General features: G+C 46.6%; 2 protein-coding genes across 2 annotated transcripts in view; one reads left to right on the forward strand and one right to left on the reverse strand.

Moving 5' to 3' along the window:
- OMA1 (OMA1 zinc metallopeptidase) overlaps positions 1–24,529 on the reverse strand; it is a 45,755-nt gene extending 21,226 nt beyond the window's left edge. Inside the window, exons 1-6 of the mRNA XM_018557878.1 lie at positions 24,408–24,529; positions 22,469–22,615; positions 19,628–19,856; positions 8,720–8,893; positions 5,112–5,219; positions 1,361–1,489 (exon numbers count right to left, since the gene is read on the reverse strand). Coding sequence (XP_018413380.1) covers positions 1,361–1,489; positions 5,112–5,219; positions 8,720–8,893; positions 19,628–19,856; positions 22,469–22,615; positions 24,408–24,529 — 909 coding nt within the window. The remainder of the gene's footprint in view (positions 1–1,360; positions 1,490–5,111; positions 5,220–8,719; positions 8,894–19,627; positions 19,857–22,468; positions 22,616–24,407) is intronic.
- Positions 24,530–25,190: 661 nt separating this feature from the next.
- MYSM1 (Myb like, SWIRM and MPN domains 1) overlaps positions 25,191–26,751 on the forward strand; it is a 39,549-nt gene continuing 37,988 nt past the window's right edge. Inside the window, exons 1-2 of the mRNA XM_018557895.1 lie at positions 25,191–25,390; positions 26,428–26,506. Of these exons, the coding sequence (XP_018413397.1) occupies positions 25,335–25,390; positions 26,428–26,506 (135 nt within the window). The 5' untranslated portion in view covers positions 25,191–25,334. The remainder of the gene's footprint in view (positions 25,391–26,427; positions 26,507–26,751) is intronic.

Raw genomic sequence — 26,751 nt, forward strand, 5'->3', positions numbered from 1 at the left:
TCCACCAAAAAGCTGATATTTCAGCTTAGCACAGCTTGCATGACTGCTGGAGAGCATGCTGGTTTCTAATATGTTTTTACACAATCTAAAAGTGACATATCCCCTTCATAATGTCAGTTCCATCGAACCAGCAAAGCCATTAAAGTAGATGAAAAACCCTTTGTTTGCTAAGGCACTGCGCATCATAAACACTTATGATAAACACCGCTTGTAGTCTTCATCAGGGGTGAACGTGACAGGGTGACAACACAGGAGCGCAATTTGGAGACAGGCTATACCCCATAACAGGCAGTGACCGAGACAGGGTATACCCCATAACAGGCAGTGACCGAGACAGGGTATACCCCATAACAGGAAGTGACCGAGACAGGCTATACCCCATAACAGACAGTGATTGAGACAGGCTATACCCCATAACACGAAGTGTCCCATTCACACACGAATCGGCCGGCAAGTACATCTCCGTGCTGCGCGCGGGGCCGTACCAAGCAGCTGCCGGGAAGGACAGGTGCTGCGTGTGATTAGTACGCAGCCCCCGTCCTTCTCAATAGGGCTACACGGCCGTGCGCCCCCCTACGCTCACCTAAATTGCAGGTCCGTAGGGGTGCGGGTGAGCGCCGGAATAGATCCTGTATGCGTCCCGGCCAGAAAACCCGCATCCATACGGACCTGCAATTGAGGGGAGCATAGGGGGGCGTACGGCCGCATAGCCCCATAGAGAAGGACGGGAACTGCGTGCTAATCACACGCAGCACCTGTCCTTCCCGGCAGCTGCTTGGTACGGCACCGCACACAGCACGGAGCTGTACGTGCCGGCCGATTCGTGTGTGAATGGGGCCTAAGGAACACTACACGTAGGGTTGGGGAGAGACATTTGTAGATACACTGCTGCAAAGCCAGGGGTGGAACCTCAGGAATCCAAGGACACTGAGATCCTGGGCTGGGGTAAAGGGCAGCAATGGAATGGGGGGAAGTTTTCCAAGGACAGTGTGCTGCTGCTGAGCCGAGCATGGGGCACAGGCACGTTTCCAACCACACAGTGCAGCTGAACAGGCAAAATATAGAAATGGAGAAATGCAAACAAAATAAAATGCCAGTGTTCTCAAGGGAGGATTGCCGCAGCCATAATAATTTTTAGATTGTAAGCCCTCAGGGGCGGGGCCCTCCTTACCATCTTGTCTTGTATTGTAACTGTAATGTCTTCCCTATATTGTAAAGCGCTGTGCAAACTGTTGGCGCTCTATAAATCCTGTATAATAATAGTAATAATAATAATATGAGTGTGTGGCCTTGATATGAACAACAGGCTCACTGGATATCACTGCGACCAGACGTGACCGCGTGATCCTTGTTCCCTTACCATTCGTAGTTTGGACTGGATCCACTGGCCGACCACAGCGAGACTGTCCATGGGGCAGATCGCCCAGATCATGACTAGAGAGACCAGAAAAAGGAAGTCCAATAAATGGCTGACACTGGCCTTCTCTGCCTGCAGGAAACAAAGGAGGGGATCTTTTTACTATTTAGGGGTTGTAATAAACAAAATAAGTCACTGAACTGTCTCGGTCTGTCTTCAGGCGATCCCTAAACACTCACCTCTTCGAGGAATCCTCCCCCAGAGGCCACAAATAACTGTATTTTCACGTCTTTCATCAACTCATCCCTAACAATGAATGCTTTTTGCCTTTAGATTGTAAGCTCCCACGATCAGGGTCCACCTAGCCCTCCTGTATGGAATTGTATTGTAACTGTATTGTCTCCCTTTACAGTACGGTATATTGTAACTGTAATGTCTTCCTTATATTGTAAAACTGTTGGCACTATATAAATCCTGAATAATGCATCATTTGTTTTTATTATTAACTATTCCCTGTTCATGGTTTACAATTGTAGAATGTAAAAAGTGCTCCTGAGACAAACCGAATCGTATCATTTGGAATTATTCCTATCCTATACACCAAGGGCTGAAAGAAATACGTGATTGCTATAATTACTGTGGAACATTTTCTGTATGGCGATGTGCGTTTGTCGTTTATTACCACGCATTGTTACTACTTGGTGACATGTAACATGCATCTCTTATCTTATGGAAAAGATATGTACAGGTGAAACTCGAATAATTAGAATATCGTGCAAAGTTCATTTATTTCACTAATGCAACTTAAAAGGTGAAACTAATATATGAGACTCATTACATGCAAAGCAAGATAGTTCAAGCCGTGATTTGTCATCATTGTGATGATTATGGCTTACAGCTCATGAAAACCCCAAGAACCCCAAATCCACAACCTCAAAAAAGTAGATTATTACATGCAATCAATAAAACAAGGATTGTACATAGAACAATATCGGACCTCTGAAAAGTACAAGCATGCATATGTACTCAGTACTTGGTTTGGGCCCCTTTTGCAGCACTTACTGCAATTACTTTTGCACGATATTCTAATTATTCGAGTTTCACCTGTATATGATAAATATAAGGAGGTTTAGTAAGCACTCAAAGGACTAAAAGATATCAAAGCATAAGTTTATTATACCAAAACATATACACATATATATACACAAGGCTTCTTGATTGGCTGGGAAGCTGGCTCCATGCTGTTTGGCCGGCTCTATGCTGATTGGCAGGGAAGCCGGCATCTCAGCCAATCAGTATGGAGCCGGCATTAACCGCTGCCTGGCTTCATGATTGGCCGGGACGCAGCCTCCATGCTGTTGGCCTGCAAGCCAAAAAATGTGTATGTGTATATATATATATTATATATATATACATACATACATACACACACAGTGTTTGGGAAGAACAGACACTTCCTCCTGCCAACATTCATACATGATGACTCTTTTTCATATAACCAACGAATTGCTTGCTCAGTTGTAAAATGCATAGTTTACAGTCATAGCCAAGCCTAGTATATCTGAGCTTTGCGTTTCCTCTCGGCCCTTGACATGAAATCCTGGCATCCTTCTGCCTCCTCCTTATCGACTTTACTATACTCCGTCATCCTTAAAAGGTTTTCCATCAGCTCGTTCGTACCCTGTACTAAAACATAGGAACACCGAAGCGGCAACCAAAGTGTCGTAAATGCCCTCAGAAGCCACCCAAGATAGTCTATAGCACATGACGCGAAGCACAGGCCGCCTTGCCCAACCCCCCACGGCCACGCCAAGTGCCGCGAAGGCTGCAGGCCCGGCTAGGTCTTTTAGTATTTCAGGGGAGCAAAAGAATGAGTATTGATCCGCAAGCCGGTCCATAATTCAGTGCTTGTCTCTGCCAGACGGCTTAAAAATATATCATTACTATGAAATGATCCAATTAAGTTTTTATAGCCAGCGCCGGACAGAGGATGCACAGCCGGGAACACAGGACCCGGGCAAAACCCTCCCCCCACAGCTCGACATACCCAACCCCAGACTTGTATGAGAGCTGCGGCCGAGGGCATTGCTCAAGCCTTCCTTGTAGCTTTTATGAGATCCATTTACTGAGTACCAAGAGATAAATTCAAGGCTCGCACACATTAAATGTTTGTTACAGTGCTTCCTTTCCTGCGAGTTTGTAAACTCAGAGGTGTTTTGTATTTGCTTTTATACAAATGCTTCGCGATTATACAGATTGATATGTATTTATGCAAAAAAAGAAAAGCTAGAAGAAGATTTCACAATCAGGAGGATTCGGCTTGGAGCGTCTTTAAAAAAAAAAATGTACAGATATAAACCTGGTGCAAAATAGGGCCGATTACAGCCCCGTGAACAGTAATTTACCATTCAACGAGCACTTTCATCAGTTTCAGGGCTGAAGCTTTTTTGTGCATTAAAGAGAACCAGTCATCTCTTTACAGAGCTTAAAGGGGACCTGAACCCAGAAAAGGGAAGATTTGCTATGTCAATTTGAAATGTGCCTTAGCGTTACCCTGAAAATGTTACCTTTTATCTGGATTTCCTCCTGTGCACTTCCCAGGAGGGATGCACCGATACTGGTATCAAGTACGACTACCGATATATATATTTTTTTTGGTACTCGCCGATACCGAGTACCGGTGCCGTGTGCCCAGATAATCAGGAAATCAGGCGGCGCATCATGACCCATCGCCAGGCTTCCTGATTGTCAGGGAAGCCGTTTTTCTAGCGAAAGAACACCCGTGTTATATCGAAAGCTCCAACTGGTCGAAATCTCCAACTATCTCACTGCCAGGTACTTGCAAGTTGGAGATTTCGACCAGATGCCATTAGGCTGCAAAACACAAAGACTGACGGGGCTTCTGTACAACGGCATTTTAACAATATTCAGCAGGTGGCGAACTTGCCGAGTATTCTGAAAACGCTATGCGCACCGCAACTGTACAGAGCTCCAGTCTTTCTGAGCACCGGAAGTGAGGTAGTTGGAGAGCTTAATGAGTTGGAGCTTTCGATAGAACAGCGGCTTTACTTGCAGAGGCTGCCTGGCTTCCTGACCAATCAGATAGCCGGGCGGTGAGTCATGAGGTGCTGTCCGGATTCCCAATTGGTTAGGAAGCCAGGCTGCTTACCAACAAGTTAAGCCAGCTTCCTAGCTAATCATGAAACTGGGAGGCACGTCATGACCCGCCTCATGGCTTCCTGATTGGCTAGAAAGCCGGCTTCATTGGTTCCTAGGCAGCCTGGCTTCCTGTCCAATCAGGGAGGCGGGTGTTTTTTACGTGCTGCCTGGCTTCCTTATTGGTTAGGAAGCCAGGCTGCCTTCAACCCAATCCCTTGCATGAAAAGCAGGCCCTATGCCCCATCTAAGCGTATGCAAAATGAATTGCAAACTGGAGTCGGCCTTGTGTGAATCCCTGGATGCAGGGGTGTATCTACCACAAGGCAAACTAGGCATTTGCCTAGGGCGGCACATTCCAGGGGGGCAGCAAGATGGTGACACCTCATGAATGCATCCAGCTCTACAGGAACCGGCATTAATGCAACACTCCCCTCCTGAATTGTGTTTTCAATGAATACCAATGCTACCAAACAGCTGCAGATCACAGAGCCGTGGTGCACATACCGGGAGAACCGGGCGAGGGTCATCACCACCTACATGTTTAAATAATTCAGCAGATTTGAGAGGGGTCCGAGTGATTGCTTTGTGTACTCACCGTATGATCTAAAATAGCATGCGCCATTTCATGACACAGAATGAAGGAAAGCTGGTCACTGTCCGCCACTGCGTTCAACATGCCGGTGAACACGAAGATCTGACCGTTCTGCAAAATAACGCACAAATGTAACAACTACTGCATACCATACACACTGCGATACAGAAATATGAAATCAAAACTACGGGCAGAAGGAAATGAACCCATCCCAACCCGGATTATCCTGATTTCACTACTCAATGCGATTCTGACCTGGAATAAAAAATATGATTTCAGGCTTTCAGACTGCACTGGTCTCAGGACTGTTCCAGGTCAGTAACTAGCGAGTAAATGAAGCCAGGTTCAGGCCTTAAAAGGAGGACAATGAGGCGAGTGAAAATCACTCATCCTCATAGTTCGAGCCGACGTGTGACAATGAAACGGTCACACGTCGGCTCAATAGATTGGGAAGTGAGCGAACACATACCATCGCTCGCTCACATCTCGATCATGTAGCTGCAGAGAGCCGTGACTGTCACTCACGGCTCCCTGCAGGGATTCCCCCCCCCTCCGTCTGATCCTCCAGCGCTGACTGGCGGAACGGACGGGGGCGAGCACAGCTGGCTCTGCCTCTAGATAGGCAGAGCCAGCTGTCACTCACGCAGCTTGGTGGATCTCGGCAGTAATGTCGGGATCCGTCCCGGCTGCGGCAGTCTCAGTATACCGCGAGCTGTAGCTCCCTATATACTGAGCTTTGGGTCACGGGAGGACACTAGTTTATGTCCTCACGTGACCCTTAGGAGAACTATGGGGAAAAACACTGACCCCATAGTTCTCCTTTAAGTTAAGTCTTGCACAGTTGTACCGGCTCCTTTCCTGGACTGAAATTGTTTACTCTAGGGATGTACCGATACCAGTATCGGTGCCGATACTGAGCATTTGGGCGAGTACAAATGCTCCGATACTTACCTCCGATACCGGGAGATCTCCCTTTGACCGGCAGTGCCGAGGGAGCATGGAGTCAGCTTCCTTTCCAATCAGGAAGCCAGGCGGTGGGTTATGACAGAACGCGCCAGCGGCCAATATGGCGCACTGCGCGTTCTGAAAAGAATTACAGGAGAACTATGGGGTTAAGGCTTTTCCCCATAGTTCTCCTTAGGGTAACGGGAACGCCCAGCCGTCTTATATGCTGGCAAATACGGTAGTTTTTCTATATTCGGGCATATAATAAATTTGTTATTTCGGATTCGGACGAATCGCCGAATCAACTGAATTTCGTTGATTTGCAGGTTCGTCCGAATCCGAATGCACGTGTCTTGTGGATATTGTAACCAGGAAATATCTAGTGGTTTTTAGGTATTGGGGTACACGTGACACTCCTGCTGCCTCCCTAAATCGTTGGACATGCAGTCAATAAAAGTGGTCTTACAAGGAGACGGCGTGCAGACCCTCTGCGGGCGAGCTCGGGATCGGCCTGGCTGTGTACTAAGAATAATTACACAATCTCGCCAGTCCAGGGCTTCAGGCATGTAAGGCATTAAGATGATATCAGGATTTCCATCCAAATGCAGCAGCTGTGTCCTGTGATCTTCCCTGCCAGCGACTAACATGATCCAACATCGGAAATGCTGACATACAGCAAATCTAATACATACGTGTAATGTGTGTAACAGATTGGATTTTTGTTGAAGCTGAAGTATAACCTGCTCCTATTTTACCTCCCCTGGTTCCTCCCTCCTTCCTTTATTACCATGATAATAAATAAAGCCGTTCCATTTTCATTACAAACCTTATTTTTAACTAGATGACATCATCACTGGATCTCTGTGCTTCTCTGTTCAATGCAGGCAGATCATGGCTGGTGGGAGGGGCCGGTAGGGTTCTGTACATAGCTTCCTGATGACATAACAGCACCCTGACTGAGCTATGCTCTTAAGAGCCCTCAGCACTGATGCAGGCAATGGGCAGGCTCTCAGGAGGAGTTATACAAATATCAAAATGCCATGATGGGTGGGTGTCAGTCGGGGTCAGTGGGCATTCCTAGGCAGGCTGCATTTGCATGCAAGGTAACGCCCACATGTGATGCTGAGCCTCCATGATTAAAAGAACTGAAATCCAATAAATGAAATTGGCGGGACAGTCAGACTAGATGATGCTGGGCGTCCTCCAGCCAGGAAATGAGGTGGGCTCTATCAGACTTGCTCCAGATTCTAATGCACATTGTGAGAAGCTCCCAGTGTGCAGTGAAATCAGAGGAAGAGGAGCCGGTACAACAGTGCAAGACTGAAGGGAAAGCCGGAATTTAGCTTTAAATTAAACACGTGTTTTGATGTTTGTGGACACCTATATGAGCTTATACAGGTGAAACTCGATTAGAATATCGTGCAAAGTTCATTTATTTCACTAATGCAACTTAAAAGGTGAAACTAATATATGAGAGAGACTCATTACATGCAAAGCAAGATAGTTCAAGCCGTGATTAGTTCAAGCCGTGATTTGTCATCATTGTGATGATTATGGCTTACAGCTCATGAAAACCCCAAATCCACAACCTCAAAAAAGTAGATTACTACATGCAATCAATAAAACAAGGATTGTACATAGAACAATATCGGACCTCTGAAAAGTACAAGCATGCATATGTACTCAGTACTTGGTTTGGGCCCCTTTTGCAGCACTTACTGCAATTACCTTTGCACGATATTCTAATTATTCGAGTTTCACCTGTATAGGAGGACTCAGTGTCACAGATCTTCTGTTTCCCAGGGCTCAGTGACCGAGATCTGACAGCCCTGAACCCTGAAGTGCTCAAGCTAAGCACTTCCAGGTTCACACCTCAAAAGGGAAGATGAAATAATGGTGGTGGTTGGGAAGGGGCGGCGGGGTTGTTAAACTAGGTGGACACCCTTTAAAATGATTAAGCTTGGGTGCTTCCAGTGAAATATTCTGTTGATGCTAAAGCATGCAAAGAAATATAAACAATTATGCTCTGCCAACCTTGTGGTAACAGTTTGGTGGAGACCATTTTCTGTTCTACCATGACTGCCCCTGTGTACAAAGACAGCTCCATTAAGACATGGTGTGATGAGCTTGGTGTGGAGGAACTCAAGTGTCCTGCACAGAGCCCTGACCTCAACCCTACTGAGCACCTTTGGGGTGAGCTGGAGCCAGGTCTTCTCATCACACATCAATACTGTACATAAAGAGCAAATGCTCTTCAGGTTAAACGGGCAGAAATACCCACAAACACTCTACAAAATCCTGCGGAAAGCTTTGCCAGAAGAGTGGAGAAGCAAAGAAAGGGGGAGGATATCAACTCCATATTATCAGCCATGCTTTTAGGATGGGATGTCCAACAGGCTCATATAGGTGTAACTGCCAGGTACCTACAATCATCAAACTATATAGACTCTATATGGTCTGATGGTTGTAGGCACCTGTCATCCACACGTACTGTGTTGTGAGGAGAACCATATTATAGAGTATACGGTCTTGGTTCTCTTAACAACGCAGTAAAAGATATAACCAAGAAGATTATGTATCCCAGACATGCATTTCTCTAGGGAACTACATCAAACATCGCGCCCCGCACCCTCGGAGATTATAAACGGCAATTCGGCGTATCTCACCGGCAGCACAAAAGCGTTAATGATCGGTTTGTCCACCACATGTAGTGTCCACTCAATCTTGGCCACCTCGGGCAGGTCGCTGTTGCAGGCGATAAGATGTCGGACAATCTCCTGCAACTTCTGATAAAGCTCTTCCTTCTCAGAAACCATCTCATCCTTAAACTCTTCAATCATCTGCAAAAAAGGTAAACGAGAGAGAGAGAGAGAGATAGGTGCAATCCGGGAAATACACAGCTCAGCATATTCCGGCCTTTAATCTCCATTCTATTTGAAGAATTCCATATCTGGTCTCAGTTGGCAGCGCGGCCGCTTCTCCGGCGCCTCTGAACTGGGGAGACCCTGAATGGATATGCGCCGCACGGCCCCCGTCAAAATCGGTTTATCATCGGATTGAGGAAATTAAAATGGAGGACGGCGGGATTTGCTGCGTTTGGGAAAATGTGCTGAGAAAGGCGAAGGATTTTTTTTTTTGTTACTATTCAGACTAGAGGGAATGAAAATAAATATCTGGTTTTATTGTAGAGTCTAAGAGACAATCAGCCGAGCCCTTTACCTTTTTTTTTTTTGGTGGATGAGCCGAATCCAAGGACAGGCCGGGATTTCTTCTAGGACAACATGCTTTGCTACAAATGATCAATATGAGCCACTCAACGGTTGCAGAAGCGTGTTCAATACGTGACAACAACACCTCAAAAGCGCATGTCTACCATGAAATAAAAAATGCGCTCACCAGTTCATCTCCCCAGTTACAATGTTAGGAAAAGGCATTACTAACTGGCCTCATGCATATGGTATCCTTGTGTCCCATGCCCTTGTAGCGGCCAGACTTGCCATAGCAAGACCATGGAAACAAAAAGAGATCCCCTCTTTACACACAGTAATAGCAATTTTTAACACCCATGCCCACTTTGAATATCTCCTCGCCAGAGCCCCCAAAAACATGGCATGCATTCTCTTTGATCTGGGCATGCTGGCTGGCAGACAGCCGATTCAAAAAGGATAATCCCTTACTATCCCTATGCTCCACAAGTCTTGGTCATTGATGCTTATTTTTAAAAAAAATTGTTTTCGCCCTGATTACCTTACCTGATGTATGATGGATTTTCTCCACTGTATAGTTTTGGTTCATGTCCCTGCTCTCTGATGTACCATACTACTGTACTCCTTGGTCATTAGCTTCCACTTCTATGTTCCCACACCTGCTATGATGTTCAATATCACCTTCAGCATCAATTCTTTCCTTTTTACCCAGTATAGTTCTTAGTCCCTCACCCTTGCACCCCATTGTATCTCCCCAAACCTCCCCTGTACAGTTCTTAGCCCCTCACCCTTGGACCCAACTGTATCTCCCCAAACCTCCCCTGTATAGTTCTTAGCCCCTCAGCCTTGGATCCCATTGTATCTCCCCAAACCTCCCCCGTATAGCTCTTAGTCCCTCACCCTTGAACCCCATTGTATCTCCCCAAACCTCCCCTGTATAGTTCTTAGCTCCTCACCCTTGGACCACATTGTATCTCCCCAAACCTCCCCAGTATAGTTCTTAGTCCCTCAACCTTGGACCCCTCTGTATCTTCCCAAACCTCCCCCGTATAGTTCTTAGTCCCTCACCCTTGGATCCCATTGTATCTCCCCAAACCTCACCCGTATAGTTCTTAGTCCCTCACCCTTGGACCCCATAGTATCTCCCCAAACCTACCCAGTATAGTTCTTAGTCCCTCACCCTTGGACCCCATTGTACCTTCTCAAACCTCCCCAGTATAGTTCTTAGTCCCACACCCTTGGACCCCTCTGTATCTTCTCAAACCTCCCCCGTATAGTTTAGTCCCTCACCCTTGGATCCCATTGTATCTACCCAAACATCCCTCATATAGTGCTTAGCCCCTCACCCTTGGTCCCCATTGTATCTCCCCAAACCTCCCCCGTATAGTGCATAGTACATTCCATCACCCTTGGACCCCATTGCATCTCCCAAAAAAGATTTTTGCTGTATCTTTCTGTTGCTTAAATTACACTGTTTTCAATGCTACTGTAGACACAAAGGGTCTGGAAGTTGTCTATATATTGCCTCACTTTTGTCATTCTTTTTCTGGCCTCTGGCTATTCTCATAATATATGCAATTTGTTGTTATATTTTGCTCATATGTGTCACCTTTCTATTGATGAACATCTGTTCTACGCAATTTGTTAATAAAGAAATATTGGTTAAAAAAAAAGGCGCACACTGGCCATTTTATTAGGTACCAGCGGGACCACATTTCTGCCTATAGAACAGCCTTAAATCTTTTTGGATTTTGGAAAGGGCAAAATGACTTCAGTGTGCCAAAGCATTGCACTCTTGGATTGCCTTGTCATCAGCAGAGCATTGCTGGGAAATCTCATCTGTAATCTCACGAGATCTCATGGAAAGGTATTTTCCTCCCCTGAGATGATGTGCATGGTCACATGTCCTAGTCACATGTGCCAGAAATCAAGAAAGTAATAGGAGAGCTAGTAATCTGTCCTTAGTAAACATGGCCACTACCAGAAGACTGGGGGAAGAAAAGAGAAATAAGGAATGCAAAGAATAGAAAGCCGGCAATTATCTAGAAGGATGTGTTTTTAGAATTGTTTAGTAATGACAATCTACAAGGTGTCTTTGTTGTTATTTTAAAGATACGGGTAAAGGTCGGCTTTAAGACTTCTTTTGGAACTGTACAGCTTCCATTAAGGGGGCGGGGTTGGAATCTGGGAACACGAGGGCTGCATTTCCAACAGACGGTGATGAGGGACAATAAACAAAAGGATGCTGTCGAGTAAAAGTAATGGTCTATTAGGGCAGATGGTGCACTCATCCGTTATTTATTCCGCAACAGAAAATATAAACCCGGGCAATGAACTTTCCTGCGTTACGTGCTGCGTTGCACTTAAGCAGAGTAGACTCTTGCACCGTTTTATTGAGGGGGGGAAAAGCCATTTTAATGCCAACAGGTACAAAACAAAGCTGCAATGTAATTTGCACACTGTCCGAAAAAGAGGTTTCCATTCGCCTCCCGCCTGATGGGCTTTGAGTGGCCCCCTCTGGTGACCGGTGAAAGGCACAGCAGGTATCCGCGCTTCCAAACAGAAGCTGGCACAAAAGAAAATTGCTCCCTCCAGGCAACTGCAGGTAGAAGAATGAAACCGCACAAGACGAAGGCGGTAAAAAAAAAAAAAAAAAAAAAAAAAAACAGAATTCGCAGGGACGATAATTACGTCATTAAAGAAGAACTCCATTCGGGATTCGGGTATAATTTTGTTTCATCTTAACATGTTCTTTTAAAGTTTTTGCCACAGGTGAAGCAAAATCACCGGGTTGTAGAGCTTACAATTGCTTTAGCATTGGTCTATCCTCAGGCCACTTAAACAGGCAGTTCGATAATGAGTTACCGCCGAGCACAGCAGGGGCCCTAAATGTGTTGTAGATGTGCATCAATATCCCCCAAAAATTGAGTCCACGTAGCTTTCTGCTCCATCACGGGTTCATTGTACAAATCAGATGCAGGTTAACAGACGTGAAGAGAAAAAGCCTTGACGCGTTTCACAAATAGGCACCTTGTACAAACAACGCCATAAAGTCTTTTCTCTCTTGATACCGGTTAACCTGTGCATCCGATTTGTACAATAAACCTATGGTTGGGCAAAGGGGGTTAAGGATCTGTTTTTTTGGATACTGATTGCATATTTTAAAAGGCAGGGGAGGGGAACCTCCAGCCCTCCAGCTGTGGTGACACTACAAATCCCATGATGCATCTGCCTCTTGGAGTCATACCTGTGAGAATCTCCCAATGCCTCATGGAATTTGTAGTTTCACCACAGCTGGAGGGTCGGGGGTTCTTCACCCCTGTTTTAAGGTCTGGAATCTGCAAGCGTCTCCTGCCTAGGATATTTTAGACAGGCTCCCTTGACTTAACAGGCATTTTGCTGTATTGTTGATGTTAAGGATGCACCGATACAGAGTACTCGCCCAAATGCTTCGCCCGATACTGGAACTTACGATATCAGGAAGCCCGGTGGCGAGTCATTACATGCCGCCCGGCTTCCTGATTAACCGGAAAGCCGGCTACCTGCTCCCTCATTACCAGAGCATGGAGCTGGTTTCCTAGCCAACCAGGAAGCTGGGCAGCGAGTCATTACTCCCCCCCCCCCCCGCGGCTTCCTGATTAGCCAGAAAGCCGGCTCCATGCTTAGTTGTCAACTGGTGACGAGAGAGCATGGAGCCGGCCAATCAGGAAGCCGGGTAGCGTGTAATGACTTGCCGCCCGGTTTCCTGATTGATCGGGATGTTGGCCATTGAGAAAGCCAATCATTACAAGCCACCCGGCTTCCTTAATGGGACTTCCGTTATCAGTATTCGGTTTCGACGAGTACCAAAATATATATATATCGGTACTCGATACCTTATTAGTGCATCCCTAGTTTATGTACTGTATATATGTAGATTTATATTGTGGTGCCCCAAAAAGTAAAGGACCTTCCCCAAACTGTTACCACAAGGTTGGAAGAGCACAATTGTCTATGATGTCTTTGTACATGTACCATTACCAGAACCCTTCACTGGAAACATCTGAACTCAATCATTTGTAGGGGTGTCCACATACCTTACGTCATATAATAGGTGTGATGGGCAGATGTCCACAAATGTATGACCCTATAGTGTGCAGGGGCTCCAAAGCAAAACCACAAAGCGGTCCCTACTTCTCTAATGCCCATCTCAAATGAGATTTCTGATGGACAATCTACAATGATAAGGAGATGGACAATGCAAACACAACAGCTGATTTTTCATGGGCTTTAATTCAAGCCCAACTCCAGCCACAGCTTTTCCATTTACTTTCGACAATGAGGAGTGTTATGTCCTTCTTCCGTTTAATCCTTCTGCTCCATTCAGAAAACAAAAAAAGATACTGGATGAACATGAAGAGCCAGTGAGTGGGCAACAGTGGCCCTGAACGGGCAAAGTGACAAAGTCCCTTGCTGCCATTGCTTCATGGAAGTATTATTTGCCTGTCTGTCATTGTGATCCAATACCTCCTGAGACACTGACCTGGAACGAGCATGCAGCCAGTGAAGTCAAAGCTTCTGATCAGGATACTTGTTACAGGTCATGGACTTGGGAAAACAACAATGCCGGTCCCACAACAGACAACTAGCATGAAAGACGTCAGCAACCGCGGCCTATGTACTTGTCACAGCAGATGTTTCGTTTAATCCCAGAAGTCTTCACCTTCCGTCCTAAAATTTCGCATCTTCAGACACCGCCGCTATAGCTCAGAACCCGCGGCTTAATTAGGCGTCATGGGCGCCTGCTGTGTAATACCTTTTCGGCATTAAGTTCACGCCGGACCTAATCAAAGATCAAAGCCTTGCGGCAGCGCTCTACAAAATTAACAGTCTTTCAGTTTCGGTTCAATGTCTCCGCTCCTTTGTGTCTGCCTTTTATTCCCCTGAAAAAGGGTCATCGCTTCTATTATGAGAATATGAATTGCGCTTTGTGCTCTATAGAATGCCCAAGTATATCTGAAATGAAGTAGATGACTCGACTGGGCTATCAGACAAGGTGCAGCAGCGAGAAATTCTGGATCGCCTTCGCCGGCACATTAATGTCCTGCTGTCATTTCTTAGTTGGGACTTGAAAAATGTTAAAGTTTTCCCTCTTTTTTTTTTATTTTGCAGCAAGAGTAGTTCTTTCAAAATTCATGAGCTTTTCATCAAGGAAAATTGTTCACAGCTGGTACTTAACAACACAAATACCAGATCCATTCTCCATTTCTTAAGTGCACAGCGGCAGAGATATCTCATTGTCTCACACGAGAGCAGACCGTATGAACAGAAGTGACAATGGAATTGTTGAGTGTTGCAAGATGATCTGGAGGCCAGCCAGAAACTTATATACATATTTCCTTAAAGGAGGAGGCTGTCCCCTTCGAACCAGGGCCATGTGGGTATGTCATAGGCCACCTAGGTATGTATTAGGTGCTTGCTTTTATATCCATCTTGGCATTGATAGCCATTGCATGATCCGGCCCTGGCCAGCAAATGGATGCAACTGGGCGACATTAAAAGACCTTTTGGCAATTATTATACACTATATTACCAAAAGTTTTGGGCCCCTCCCGCTCCAAATAATTGGATTCAGGTGTTCAGTGACATTTCCTTGCTACTAAATATTCCGCGGTCACCTGTTACTGGTATTATAGCAAAGTGGAAGGAGGAGGAACGTGACTGGCCTCAACCCCATAGAACACCTTTGGGATGAATTAGAGCGGAGACTGCAAGCCCGGCCTTCTCCCCCAACATCAGTACCTGACCTCACAAATGGTCCAACATTCCCATAGACACACTCCTAAACCTTGTGGACGCTTCCCAGAAGAGGCGGAGCTGTTATAGCGGCAAAGGGCGGAGCCAACCCAATACTAAACCCTACGGACTAAGACTGGGATGCCATTCAATTTCATGTGTGTGTAAAGGCATCCCAATACTTTTGGTAATATAGTGTATATGATGAGATCTGCTGTAGAGACTTATAATAATGGTGCTCCAGGACCCTGTGTATATCCCCTATGGTCTCCCCTTGGGTAGGAGAGAGCCCATGGTTCAAACCATTGAAACAAAAGAAAAGAGTTCCAAAATCATGAGACTCCAACATGCTTTGAGTTGTTCATAAGTCGATCGTATAAAGCAGCCAATGTGTTTGCAAATAGTCCCCCTTCATCAGGCCTTGAATATCGGAATGAGGACTTGAATGGATTTAAAACAAATTGCACTTATCCTTTTTGTCCCCCACACCTGACCTAAACCATTCCACCCTGCCCCCTCTGCAGATTCATACTTACCAAGATCCAACGGACACAATCTGTTTTTTGTTTACATCCTGCACTGCACTTCTCCCTCTGCTGGCCACAATTGCACATTACAGCCCCATAGACTTCCACGGTGCGGCTGGGACACGCACTTGCGGCGCTGGATGTCAACAAACAGTGGAGCAGTGGTCCTCAGATACCAGTAAGTATAGATCTGTGGAGGGCGAGGGTGGGATCATTTGGACCAGCAAAAATAATAGATGTGCTTATTCTTTAAGAGCAACCGTACCAAAACCAAATTTGGAAAAAAATTTGATTTGAACTCTTTCTTATGGATTGCAGCAATACAGTCAGCGGCAGTTGCCAAATCTTGGACGCTCACATCTTCTGACTTTCTTTTCTACTGTTTCTTTGGTTTGAGTCACTTCTAGGTACCCATCGGGGGGTGGATGTTGTATGCGAATCGCCTCTGGATTTGAAAAGTTTCCCTTTGCTGGAGAGCATTAAGGCCGTGACACACTGCACGCGAAGCCGTGCAGAGCGAAGCAAAGCTATCCGCCACGGAGCTTTGCGTGCAGTGTGTGAGCTGAGTGCAGTCAGATGATTGACTGCACCTTCAGCCAATCGGCTCGTGCTTAACAACCGGCCAGATGTCGCATCCCGTCGCGCCGGTTTATACGCGCGAGCCCATTTGGCTGAAGTTGAAATTGTTCATCTCGGCACGCTCAGCTCCGCGAGCTCTCGCCAGCTGAGGTGCCCAGAAGAAAATTACATGACACACTGCTCGCAAAGGCAGCGCGCCACCGCTCCGCGCTGCTTCGCCTGCAGTGTGTCACGGCCTTTACGTTCTGAAGACTCAGCAGGAGAGAGGAGAGGACCCGGGGGCATACCTTATCCCGCCGGGTGACTGTCCCCTCCTCTCTCTGCCGGCGTCCATCACCAAGATGGCCGCCGGCAGGTATCAGAATACTGCCGCGCGTGCGCGATGACGTCTCGGTGGGGTGACACTCGGTTACCGCTCCGGGTGTCACCCAGCCTCGGGACGCCCCTGCAGGTAAACATCCGCAATAAACACGGAAACCTTTTGCAATATATACAGATCACCTGGAGGGGAAACAGCATGGCAGCTGAACCCAAAAAATATTATATATGAATGCATTGATGCGGTTTTTCAGTATCGAGTATCAATATTTTTTTTTTTTGGTACTCGCCGTTACCAAATATCGATTCTGGAAGTCCCATTAAGGAAGCCAGGCGGCACGTAATGACTCACCGCACGGCTTCCTGATTAGCTGGGAAAGCCGTCTCCACGCTCCTTCATCACCAGGTGACGAGGAAGCGTGGAGCCGGATTTCTGGCCAATCAGGAAGCCGGGGGGTGGGTAATGACTCGCCACCCGGCTTCTTGATTGGCCAGCTTCCTGAACAATCAGGAAGCTGGGCGGTGAGTCATTACACGTCGCCCGGCTTCCTGATTGGCCGGGAAACCGGCTCCATGCTCCCTTGTCCCGTCCAATCAAGAAGCTAGGTAACATGTAATGACTCGATGCCTGGCTTCCTGATACCAGAAATTGCGGAATCGGGATAGGTATCGGAAGCATTTGGGCAAGAACTAGATACTAGAATTGGTATCAATGCATCCCTAATATAATACGAAAGTAACACCAACCAATGCACTTGTGTACTCAAAACAAAAAGTGATCTTGATTGCAACTAGTGGTAGTACTGGGAAAGGAAGGGACAGAACTAAAAGCTGATCAGGTAACAGCATGTTCTTTCAAGCAGCATACGGACAGGAGGAAAGTGCAGAGTGATGACCGTCGCTGTCCAACCAGCAGTCTGCAGGTGGATTGGTGACCAAGCTGTACTGCTTAGGTTCAGTACTTCGTTGGGCCAAGAGAATTTGAAAGGTGATGCGAGGAATCTGACACGGCACTGTGGCCCTTCTGTTGTCTTGTACCAGTCTTGCCCCTCCCCCGTTCTGCCCTAACATTGACTAGTCGCTGACGGCCACAATTCGCACGTTCAGACCCAGATTTTCGGCTGACAGTCCGGTCTTTAAACACTTTAACAATGAGCTGCTCTTGAACATGTACCGAATTCTGCTGTTTTGCTGATACTCGCTCCATGGCTCCGAGCGCCAACAATCATCCCGCGTTCAAAGGCTGTTACATCGCGTTGTTTCCCCGTATCTTCAGAAACAAATCACTTCTACTGTCGTGGTAACCGACCTGCTTCCCTATTTATAATGGTCTGGCCCTCTAGCAACTTCAGCGCCAAATTATAGCTAATTTGCCTACAAACGTCAGGTGGTCATAATAAACCGGCCACTCAGTGTATCCAATAATCCGGCCACTCAGTGTATCCAATAATCCGGCCACTCAGTGTATCCAATAATCCGGCCACTCAGTGTATCCAATAATCCGGCCACTCAGTGTATCCAATAATCCGGCCACTCAGTGTATCCAATAATCCGGCCACTCAGTGTATCCAATAATCCGGCCACTCAGTGTGCATTGTATCAATTGCTGCATGCCAGGGGCACAGCTTTAACCCTTTGGCTGCCAGAGCCACTTTTGTGTTATAATACACATTTTAGGCCTGGAAATAAACCCCCCCCCATACAAAAGTGTTGCATGATATTAGGGCAACTCATTGTATTTTTGACGAAAAAATTTTACTTTGATAAAGTAAATTTTAGTGAACAGAAACACAATGTAATACCCATTTCTTGTAAAAATATAAATGAGGAGGTTGTGCCGAGTAAAATAGATACCCAACATGCCAAGCTTAGAAACTGCGAGAGCCTAGGAAATGGCAAATAAATTGCCAAATTGTCCATAGGCAAGGCTTTAAAAGCCTGTACAGGTCCTCAGTTTAGAGTGAATTTTGAATATTGTCCTAAAATTATTGCTCTCCCTCTGGTGATACTTGACATGTGCAGTGCAATCGTGGTTTTCGTAGGTAGGTGCACCCAACGCATGTTTGCATTAGTGCACGCACGTTCACAGGGGCAGGGAAACGTGGGTTTGTTTTTTTGTACATTTTAATTTAACTTTTTTTTTTACCTAAAAAGGAGAACTATGAGGCGAGTGATTTGTACTCAGCCCCATAGTTAGAGTTGACCTGTGACAATGAAACTGTCACACGTCGGCTCTATAGATCGGGATGTGAGCAAACACTTTCTGATCATCTCCCTGCAGAGAGCGGTGACTGTCAGTCACCACTCTCTGCAGGGATTCCCCCCTCCCCGATCCAATCCTCCAGCGCTGACTGGAGGAACGGACAGGGGAGGGGGGCGGGCACAGTTGGCTCTGCCTCTAGATAGGCAGAGCCAGCTGTCACTCACGAATCTGGGTGGATCTTGACAGTATTGTCGGGATCCGTCCCGGTTGCGGCACTCTCAGTATATAGTGAGCAATAGCTCGCTATATACTGAGCTTTGGGTCACGGGAGGACGCTAGTATATGACCTCCCGTGACCCTTAAGAGAACTATGGGATAAAAAGGTTACCCCATAGTTTTCCTTTAACTCCATTGCTATCAAAAGCGCCCTATGTGATAGCACGCTGGAGGCGACAGCTTTTCTTTAAGGTGACAGCAGCAGTCTATTAGACCCCTAATTTCACCTTTCCACTTTAAAGAAGCTTCTCAAGCACAGATCATGCTTGATCAGCTTCTTCCTTAGCTTCAGTAGCCAGGGAATGACAATTGAGAACTGGAAGTGATGCAACTGATTGCATCACTTCCGGCTTCATTCAACAGGGAGGATATCAGTGAACGGATGTTCGCTGGTCTCGCTCCCTGCTACCTGCTGACACCCAAAAAGCCAGTCCCGGGCTGACAGGAGGGGCAGCGGAGCCCAGAAAGCAAGGCAGGGGTGTTGGGTGGGGTGTATCCTTTTGCCGGATCTGCTGGCAGCTCAGCCCTCAGTATCGCTTCCAGTGTAAAGCCGACAGTTGGTTTTACAGCTATAGCCCAAGTGGAGTATACATATAATCTAATGGGAAGGGGTTTTTGTTGAAATGAATGTTCCAGGGATTGGGATTATTTAAACAAGCCTTGTTATTGTCCTAGTCACAGCCTACTCACACTTTCATACGTGATTGAAGTAAGCAGGTCATAATGCTCCTTCCTAAACACCAGAAGCCGCGCACGTCCCGTGATTGGCGTTTCCTCCAGGGAAGTGGCATAGAAGAGAGTGACGAGGAATCCCAATGCCAAGGCACTAAGAGACACTTTCCACCGATTCCGCCTTAGGTTCTCTTTAAATAGCTGGCGTTTGTTCGCTGGGAGTGCTCTCCACCACTTCCGTACGCTCCTGAAAAAAAAAAGAAAAAAAGTGTATGAGCATATATATTTAATTTATTACATTAACATATACTCACACTTCAAGCCAAGTTTCAGCTGCAAGAGTTTTTTTTTTAAATGACCCCCAATGCTGCGATATAACAGAAAAGGAATAAGGAGTCAGAAGTTGATGGTTTTACTAACCGTACTGAAGAATGTGTATGACCAAAAAAATCGTGATACCAATGAAGACTAATGTATGTATCTCTCCATGTATTCGTAGCAATAAATGAGAGCCGGTGCAACAGCGCCACCTAGTGTCAATGCAATGAACCCTCACTTTTTAGTGGAATCTATATTCTTTGAGAAGTTTATTAACTTAAAGGAGAACTATGAGGCGAGTGCTTTTCACTCACCTCATAGTTCTAGCCAACCTGTGACAATGAAACTGTCACAGGTCGGCTCAGTCGATCGGGGAGTGAACACATACCGGTGTTCGCTCACCTCTCGATCCTGTCACGGCAGAGGGAGGGGGCGGGTACAGCTGGCTCTGCCTCTAGATAGGCAGAGCCAGCTGTCGGTCACGCAGCTGGGCGGATCCCGGCACAATTGTCGGATCCGCTTCAGCTGTGGCGTCTCAGTATATAGGAGCTACAGCTCGCGGTGTACTGAGCCTAGGGTGACGGGAGGACGCTACTTTGTGTCCTCCCATTACCCTAAGGAGAACTATGGGGGGGAAAGCCTTAACCCCATAGTTCTCCTTTAACTTAATATTATTATACGGTATTTATATAGCGCCAACAGTTTGTGCAGCGCCCTACTACATATGGAGAGCAAGTACAATTACAATACAATACCAGACAAAAGGATTAGAAGCACCCTGCTCGTGAGAGCTTACACTCAACAAGGAGGGGCAAGTGATACAGAAGGTAAACTCATAGGAGTTGTAAAGTCCCAGCATATCCTCTCCTGTTATAAAATCAGCATTGTAATAGAAATACATAGTAGAGTTGTGTCTGACAATGTGATCAAAGCTTTCATGAAGAAATCCCTTTTATGCCCATCACTTCCAACAACTTCCTGGATTCCCAGTGTGCTTTGTGTCGCTTTCCCTGCTGCTTGATGTGATGCAATCTCCGTTTCTCAACACTACATATCCCATCATGCATTGCTTCCAGCAAGCAATGATGATGTTACATTGTTCAGACGTTGGAGTTCAGAAGGCAGGCTCTGTGATAGTAAATGAATAAATGGTCCCCAACAGCTGGAAAATCATATTGTTTCTACATAAAGTCTAAAAGTAGCTTTCCCGTATCACTAGAGAGATCCCCAGCAAGAGGAAGGAGGTCCTGATCCCTCTATATAGAGGAAGGAGGTCCTGATTCCTCTATACAGATATTTATTATCACTAGAGGGATCCCCAGCAGGAGGAAGGAGGTCCTGATTCCTCTATATAGATCTCTATTATCACTAGAGGGATCCCCAGCAGGAGGAAGGAGGTCCTGATCCCTCTATATAGATCTTTAGTTATCCCTAGAGGGATTTCCGGCAGAAGGTCTTGATTCCTCCTATATAGATCTTTTATTATCACTAGAGGGATCACCAGCAGGAGGAAGGAGGTCCTGATTCCTATATAGATCTTTATTATCACTAGAGGGATTTCCAGCAGGAGGAAGGAGGTCCTGATTCCTATATAGATCTTTATTATCACTAGAGGGATCCCCAGCAGGACCTCCCCAGCAGGAGGAAGGAGGTCCTGATCCCTCTATATAGATCTTTATTATCACTAGAGGGGTCCCCAGCAGGAGGAAGGAGGTCCTGATCCCTCTATATAGATCTTTAGTTATCACTAGAGGGATCCCCAGCAGGAGGAAGGAGGTCCTGATTCCTCTATATAGATCTTTCATCTTTAGTTATCATTAGAGGTTCCTGAAAAATGGCATTGCACTTCCTGGTGTATGAGGGTACCTAGGCACTTCTGTACCTACAGTCTCATAGCTGTGTATCTGCAGTGCGAGATCATCTAAGGAAATGAAGCCTCTGACTTCTAGGCTCAGATTTGGAGTGAGGTTTGATGATGTCACTACTGTGCTATACACTGTTCTCCTTGCTGGAGGCTCTGACATGAGGAAGTAAAACCTGTCTCCACACACACAGCGGAAGAAGGCATGGTAAGGGGGAAGGAAAGATCAGCTGCAGGAAGCCCACAGGCAGTACTGGTGACTAGTCTTTTGTCCTCTGCTTCCCTCCAACTAACACAATCACCCCCCTGCATTTATTAATATAATTTCCAAGGGTCTTTTTTCTGATCATATTACAAATAGGGTCCTCCTTCTCCTCCTGTGGAGAGCAGTGCTTTCAGCTGCACACATCACTGGGTCTCTGAGCTTCTTTATACAATGCAGGCAGATCATGACTGGTGGGAGGGGACGGCAGGGGGCTGTACATAGCTTCCTGAAAACATTGCAGCACCCTGCCTCAGTACTCCTCACCAGAGCGCTCAGTCCCCATGCAATCAGCGGGCTGGCTCTTGGGAGGAGTTATACAAATATCAAAATACCTCGATGGGTGGGTGTCAGTCTGGAGCTCAGCTTTGTAACGCACGAGACACAACATTAATAAGACGGCATGCAACATTCTAACCTGCCCAGGATGATGGCAAACAGTTTCTGGATGGGTTTGATAAAGAGCCACACATGTGGCGGGAACAGGACGTTCAAGCGTGCAGAGGTATGGATGTTGTTGGCACAGAGGACGAGGTTCTGGGGCACGGAGAAGGTCTGCGGCAGTCTGAAGATGAAGCCAGAGCACCATACATGATTACTCAACAACGAGCCGTACCGCCCATCGGCTTTCCTGATGCCAGAGTGAAATGTGGAGGTCAGGGGTGACGTCTGAGGTCTGCGGGTGATCAGAGTCTGATGACATTCTGCCGTTGAGATCTTACTGTGTGTACAGAGAACATTTGTGCTCAAGGAGCTTCTATGGGGGATTGTTCTAGACGCGGCCAGTCGGTGCAGCAAAAAAATCTTCTGGTGCCGCGTCCAGAGACGGCGAGCAAATTCCATCGTGACTTCTTTATGGTTCCTGGAAAAGAGTAACAGAGATGAATGCAGCGGGGGAAACATGTTCCTATGCGTTCTGATACAATCTGAAGAGATTACCATTCCTTGCAGAGTGCTAATGAGGGAATCAAAGTGACAGTGTATAGTAGAGATGCACCAAAATGACATTTGTAGACCAAAAACAACATTTCAAAATTTGTCAGGCCGAAACAAAAATGACTTTTTCCCAAATGAAAAAAAAAACATTTTAAAAAAACCAATTTTTCCCCTTATTTAATTTTTATAGGTTTATTTATATTTTTGACATTATAGCTGGGGGCTTTGGTGAAATAACGGGTTTTAACAGACCCCTGATATTTCCCTTTTCAAATAGAAAAAGAGATTGAGAACACAGAGACCATAGATTCTCTTTTAATGCAGCATCAGCACTCAATGAAAAGGAAGCTCTCAGTACGCAGGTTTCCTGTTCATTCACAATCTGGAAATAGTAAATATTTACTATCAGCCCAGTCATGAATGGACAGGAAGCCTCTGTACTAAGCTGCTTCCTGTTCATTCGTAAAGTGGGCAGATAATATTTACTATGTCCCCATTCATAAAAGGAACAGGAAGTGATGTAGAGCACTTCCTGTTCATTCATAACTGGGGACATAGTGATCACTATCTACTCAGTTATTTACAAACACCGAGCAATCAGCACTGATCACTCAGTGTTTGTGCTCCGCTCTCCCTCCTGACTGTTCTGCCTCCTCCCACCTGTAACCTGAATCGAGCTCTTCTCTCTGCACTGCCCCGTTCGTCCTTCTGACAGCTTCTCTCCTCCCTGCTGGGCATTGGCAAATGGATCAGCACTGTGTCCCCTCCGATCCCCACTGCCTCTGCTGACACAGGCAGGGGAGAGTAGCAGGGATTGGAGGGGGGCACAGACCAAAGCTTGCATCCGGCACCCAGCATAAGAGTAGAGAAGCTAGAGATGCACAGCATTTTCGGACTATCAGCGTTTTGCCCATAGTACCATTTTTGGCGACTGAAATTTCGATGCATCCCCAGTGTATAGTATATAAACGGACAATTCTGGGTATTATGAGCAGTGGGGGGACATTAGAGTGTAAGCTCCTCTGGTGCAGAGACTGATGTGACTGGCTCAGCGTTCTCTGTACAACACTGCGGTATATATCAGAGCTATATAAATGTATCAAAATAATAGTGCGTGGTGAGTAGTGATGGGCTCGGGCGTGTTCGCAGCTCCACGTGCCGAGCCCGCCAGGAAGCTGACAGCGCCAATCACAGGCACTGAGACATTTCCTGATTTCTCTGCAGCTGCGGACCAGCAAAATGCCTCAGTACTTGTGATTGGCGCTGCACGCTGTCAGCTTCCTGGCGGGCTCGGCACGTGGAGCTGCGAACACGCCCGAGCCCATCACTAGTGGTGAGGACGTTCTCTGGTATAATATGTTACAGCCTAAGTCCAGCCATCTCTATATATATTGTTTACATGTTGTCATGCACGAACGCACTGACCGCTCTGCGACACACACTGAAATGGGTCAAGCTGCATTTTATCACAGGACACCATGTGTTGCACCTTGCTGCTCTGCATCTTGGAGGTGCATTGTGGTGCATTTACTGTGAATGGCATGGCAGCGCACCCACGTAACCCGGATCCTTAGTGTCAGGAGTCAGAGGTCACCTGACTGCCCCAACTTGCTTTACCTCCTGCAGAGGGCAACGCAAACAATAAGGCCCTGTTACTGTTATGCCGGCTTTGGAACTGAGACAGGGAATTAAAAACGGGAACGCGATAACAGCTCCATGAGCATGCCTGCACCCTTATAATCACTTACTGGTGACAGGTGTCAACCATTGACATGCCCCCCACATGCAGTGTTGTCACACAATGTCCCTCAATACTTACCACAAGCACGGAGGGCAGCAGGGGGTCCTAACTGCCCCAGCTGAGCATCTGGACCAACGTTCAGCACTCCACGTCCCATCAGGAACTAAAGCCCACAACGCCCCCGGTGTGTGTTTTGATACCGTAGGGCGGCGCCATCTTGATACACTCTGCCATCATCCCAAAACAGCCATAACTAAAAAAAATGAATACAGCTATTGCAATTCCGACTGCAACACGCTCTACGAAAGCGCAAAAGCTCGCTTTATTGCTAAAATTAGTTTGCCGTTTAGGACCGGGTTGGGTGTACCAAGATGTCGCATTGCAGACACCGCTGCGGAGTGCGGGGGTGTACCAAGAAGGCCGCCGCCGCAAGCGGACAGTGGGTGTACTAAGATGGCTAAACGAGAGTTTTGATTGGCTGGGGGCTGCTGGGATGAAATTCGGTGGCGTGTGAGGCCCGGGGATCTGCGTTCCGGTGTCCATCAGTTCCCCCTCGGGGCCCCCACTGCCGATCAAGGAACCCCCTCTACCAATACTACAAGGCAACATGGCGGAGGAGGCAGATGTGGACATCGAGGGGGATGTGGCAGACTGCAGCAAGGGGTGAGCATGAACCATGTTTATATTATTATTATACTACATTTCCTGTAATGAGGGGAACCTGAACCGTAAACACACATCAAACCTGTCATGGACCTGTCATCAGGGAGCTACACATAAAATGTCATACTTCCTATTGGTGATATCATAATGATCACCAGTTGCCCTCCTTTCAGTCTGTGTGGCATAGTGCTGCATTGCCAAGTGCTGCCACCTTGTCCAGGAGTTGCACCCCTGCTTCTACGCCTGGCGCAGCTCCGCCTCCCTGTGTGATCATGTCTGTGTCAGTCAGGCAGGAAATGCGAGTGGTGTGCCCTTTTAAGGGCCCATTCGCTAAGTGTATAACTAGTGCATAATGCATAAAACGTGAATGGTTAAACCCATAAGTGCCACCACTGCTTTTTGGCTTTTTAAAATAACAGAGGTTGGTTGGAAGGTTTAGGAAATTTAGTTAACTGATTGTTGAAGTGTGATCATTATACCCTAAACATTATTTTTCAAGGTTTCGATACAATAGGTAAAGATTTAACGCTCCTGTCAGTTTATTCTGTCCAGTTGGGGAGATTTCTCTCCACTTCCTGTCTGGGAGAGGCAACAGGAAGTGAGAGGAGATCTCTACAAAGTGAGGGGAACACCCTTTCTTTGCTGTCACTATACGAGATGTCCATCACCTCCTGTTCTGGTGAACATGATTGGTATTTCCATCACTTTTACAGCCTGTGGCTGTGAGATTCTTGCAATGCCTCATGGGACTTGTAGTGCCAGCCCAGCTGGAGAATTTGCCCACCCCTGGCGTAGACCCTTGGATCATAGCGCTTCGCGGAGGCCAACCTGGGACTGAGCATCGGTGCCAGGATGGAGGTGGGCCTCTGTCCCTGGCATGCTCGGCTGTCAGTGTGATCCGTTGTCTTCAGTGCTTTCGGGTCAGCATTCTGCAAAGCTGCAATTTATAATGAATCCAGCGGGTTGGGGTAATATTTTTTTTTTTAAGGTGAGAAACAAAGATATTTACAAATATAGTTTTTGTCTTCTCTTTCCAGGACCTACGAGGAGCCGAACTCCGGATTTGTTCCCGATCACTATCTGGATTCCATGTGGAAGGGCGATGATGTCCTCACTGTGAGTCCGTTATAAGTACATTGGGATTGATTTACTAAAGTGACAATAAACTCAGGAATTAAATCTTAAAAATACATTCAAGTCGCTGAACTCTGAACAACAATGTATCCTATTTGTGTATCACTCGGCTGTAGATCCTCCAATCATCTCTGAGATGGTGCTGACACTGTCCTTCCTTCTGGAGGGTGACTACGTCTGTTCCCCATGGTCCCTGTGTGTGTTATGAAGTAGTCACCGCTCCAAGT

Source organism: Nanorana parkeri, unplaced genomic scaffold (assembly GCF_000935625.1).
Source record: "Nanorana parkeri isolate BGI_ZX_2015 unplaced genomic scaffold, ASM93562v1 scaffold309, whole genome shotgun sequence".
Lineage (NCBI taxonomy): Eukaryota > Metazoa > Chordata > Amphibia > Anura > Dicroglossidae > Nanorana > Nanorana parkeri.